At 36.2% G+C, this 3,572-nt stretch overlaps 2 protein-coding genes across 2 annotated transcripts; both read left to right on the top strand.

The window, feature by feature from the left end:
- Positions 1 to 2: 2 nt before the first annotated feature.
- TM35_000541200 (protein kinase) lies at positions 3 to 557 on the top strand (the record flags this gene model as incomplete). The annotated part of the gene is made up of 1 exon (XM_029030745.1): positions 3 to 557. A coding segment is annotated over one exon (555 nt), but the record flags the coding sequence as incomplete, so codon positions are not given.
- Positions 558 to 1,940: 1,383 nt separating this feature from the next.
- Positions 1,941 to 2,387, top strand: TM35_000541190 (protein disulfide-isomerase; the record flags this gene model as incomplete). The annotated part of the gene is made up of 1 exon (XM_029030744.1): positions 1,941 to 2,387. The coding sequence occupies one exon, from the start codon at positions 1,941 to 1,943 to the stop codon at positions 2,385 to 2,387; it is 447 nt and encodes a 148-aa protein (XP_028877961.1).
- Positions 2,388 to 3,572: the final 1,185 nt, after the last annotated feature.

The raw sequence follows: 3,572 nt of genomic DNA, 5'->3' as shown, positions 1-3,572 counted from the left end.
CCGCCGACCCCGCGGACCCCCCCGCCGCCGTCGCCCACCCCCGCGACCGCCGCCTCTTCGAGTCCATCGTCGGCAGCCCGGGATACATCGCCCCGGAGATCCTCCTCCGCCAGCGGTACGGCGTCGAGTGCGACTGGTGGTCCGTGGGCGTCATCATGTACGAAATGCTCTACGGGATTCCACCCTTCTTCGCACAGGACCCAAGCACCACCTGCTACAAAATTACACACTGGAGAGAATACCTCGTGTATCCACCAGACAGAGGCGTTCCAGATGACGCCGTCGATCTCATGCAACACCTCATGTGTGACCCAAAGGAACGACTCGATTTTGAAGCCTTAAAGGCACATCGATTCTTTGAAGGTATTGATTGGGCACACTTACGAGAGATGGAAGCAGCATACATCCCACAACTCGCTAACCCTCTCGATACACAGTACTTTCCAGAGATTGAGGACGGCAACGTACAACAGCGGCTTGATGAACATAACGCCGTACGAGAAGTAGACCCACGTGGTGTTATGTTTGCAGATTACAAATTCCACCTAAACAAATAACCTCTTGGCTTTTTTTTTTGTTTCTGTTCCTATTAGCAATGTGTGGTGTGAAGTACGCATATTAAAAAGAATGATGCGTGTGGAGAGAATGGTATGTGTTTGTGAATATATATATACATATACATATATATATTTATATATAATATACATATATATATATATATATATATATATATATATGGTTAGAAAAAGAGAAGGAAAGAAGGGGCAATAAATGTGAAGTTCTAGACTCGTTTGGTCATTTTAGGCGCCTGGATTTGTGCTCTAGGTGACATACGGGTACTCGTGGGTAGATCATGTAAGCCTTTTTTTTTTTTTTACGTTTTTACTCTTTTTACTATCACATTTTTTTTTCTTGATGTGTACGTATGTGTGTGTGTGTGTGTGCGTGTCTGCGTGTTGTTTTCAACATTATGGAGTCCATTAACTATGATGTGTATGCAAGCAGAAAAAAAAATAAGGGGAAAAAAGAGAGAGTGGATGTAACAATGGACTACAACCATAATCTATGTTCTCAAAAGGGGAGAGAGACACACACATACAGACACAAACAAACCCCCCAAAAAGAGAGAGAGAGAGAGAGAGAGTTATGGAAATACTACAAAGGTAATAAAAGTAGAATTAAACCTAACCAAGTAGACTTCAAAGTAGTTTCTTTTTTTTTTTTGTTTGTTTTCCATTTCCCTTCTCTTATGGTACTTTTTGTGTGTTGTTTCTTTCTTTGTAAATTTCTTCTCTTCGTTCTTTGTTTAAAAAAAGATATATATATTTATATATATATATATATTTACTTTCCTTTTTTTTATCTATTGTTCTTTTTTTTTCGTTCAACGGAGTATTGCTATTGGTGCTAATGCTGTTTTTCTTTCGTTCTTTACATCATGCGGTGTATCCTGTCGTGTTTTGTTGCTTCTTTTTTTCTTCTCCATACTTGCAGTGGTGAAGAAATAAAAAATAAAAATAAAAAACGTTTTCTGATGCAAGAATTTTATTCCCCCCTTCTCTCTCTCTCTCTCTCTCTTTTTTTTTTTATTCTCTGGTGTATCTTGCTGTTCGTTGTGATAATGATTTTTCCCTTCGTTTTTGTTTTGGAACGGAATGGGGAGAGGAAGAAGAAAAAAAAAAAAAAAGGAAGAACGTGGAAAGAATGCTGGAGGGTCTGGAAAGCTCGTTATTCCTTGCAATAAAAAAGAAGGGGTATGATTGGATGAGTGAAAAAGCAAAATGGTTGCTTTGTTGCTCTAGAGGTTCTCTGGTAATATGGTTTTATTTTAATATCTCTTTTCTTTTTTCCTTTTTTTCTTTTTTTTTTTTCTTCTCTAGTGATATATATATATATATTTTTTCTATTCCAAACAGCACTCTTACCCCACCTATACACAAATGCAGTTGGCTGCATCTCTACGGCCTGTTCTCTTGCTGTTACTTCTGCTGCTGCAGTTGATGGCCATTGGCGGTACTTCTTATCTGGAGGACAAACCGCGCCCCAGTCGTGTGGTGGAGTTAACAGATGCCAATTTTGATTCTATTGTGATGGATCCCAGTAAAGATGTATTCGTGCTCTACTGTGTGCCGTGGTCAAGGCTGTGCACCACAATGGATAAATTGTGGGATGATCTCTCTATTAGTCAGTCAACAAAGCGGAATGCTGATACTTTTGTGGCTGCAAAGATTAATGGAGAGAAGTATCCGGATGTGGTTAAGCGTATGAATGTAAACGCCTATCCAACAATGCGATACTACACGCGACTAGATAAGGATGGTTCATTGGAATACAGTAGTCTGCGTGCACTTGCTGTCCTCGACAGCTTTGTTTTTCAGAATACATAAATGGAAAAAAAAAAAGAAAGAAAGAAAGAGAAAAAAACAATTAGAGGTTCTATTGTCATTGTTATTACTAATAATCAATGATGGTCATTCTTTATTTAATGATTTTGTTTGTGTGCACTTTATTTGACGCTGTAGAGGGATTTAGGTATATTTTATGTGTGAGCTTCTTTATTAAGTACCAAAATATATCTCTCTCTGATTTTGTCTGTTTGTGCCTGTTTTTTTTCTTTTGTTCATTTGTTTATTTATTTATTTTCATGAATTCTTTGACAACTTGCGAAAGGAAAGATCAAGTTTTTCATTATTAGGGAGCAAATTATGTACTGGGGCTTTTAAACGTTTGAGAAGAAAAAAAAATTGTTTCCTTTTCACTCTTTTACAGTCTGTCAATTTGTAAGTTTCTGAAAAAAAACCCACTTAACCCAACCCTCTCCGCATCGAACGGGAGGCGGATTAAAAGGGGCTTTTCAGCACTCTTCCATTTTCCTCAGTTTTTAATATGTGTTTAGCATCTAACCATTTTTATTTTTTTTTTCTTTTTTTGAGGTTCTGCTCTGTTTTTTTTTTTTATGGTATAAGTAGGACTAAGATTTTTGTTGTGGTAAATTATGTGAGTAAATCTTTAAACGATGCAAGATGTGTCGTGGTAACGCCATTTGTATGGAATAGATACAAATACAGATGGAAACATCATTTTATTTCTTTAACCTCGCCACCAATATTGGCTTATATGTGTCTTTTTATTTATTTATTTATTTGTTTTTTTATTTATTTTTATTCGCTAAGATGTGTCTTTTTTTTTCTTCGTTTTTCTTGAGCCATTACTGATGATATCAATATTGTTTATTAGTGCTGGTAGTTGAGGGTCTTTTTTTTTAGGTTATTTTTTTTTTTTTGTTTTCTTTCGATGGGTTTTTTTTTTTTCTTTTTTCTCTCCTTTTCTTTCCTTCTTTATTTTAAATCTGCCAAATGGACTGGAAAACAAAGAACGTTTAGCGACAAAAATATTCTAAAGGAAACAAAGTAACGAACGAAATCTAGGAATACGAGTTTTTTTTTTTTTAACGGAATAGGTAGAACAAACGAGTGAAGAACATTTTAACTAAAAGAAAATAAGAAAAACACTACTAACACTTATTTGCCCCACATTATTGCTGAAGAAGAAAAAAAATATAAAAAAAAAAA

The sequence above is a fragment of the Trypanosoma theileri genome (assembly GCF_002087225.1).
Source record: "Trypanosoma theileri isolate Edinburgh chromosome Unknown TM35_Tth_54_V1, whole genome shotgun sequence".
NCBI lineage: Eukaryota > Euglenozoa > Kinetoplastea > Trypanosomatida > Trypanosomatidae > Trypanosoma > Trypanosoma theileri.
Note: the sequence above shows the minus strand (reverse complement) of the source record. Positions and strands in the feature narration are given on the sequence as shown.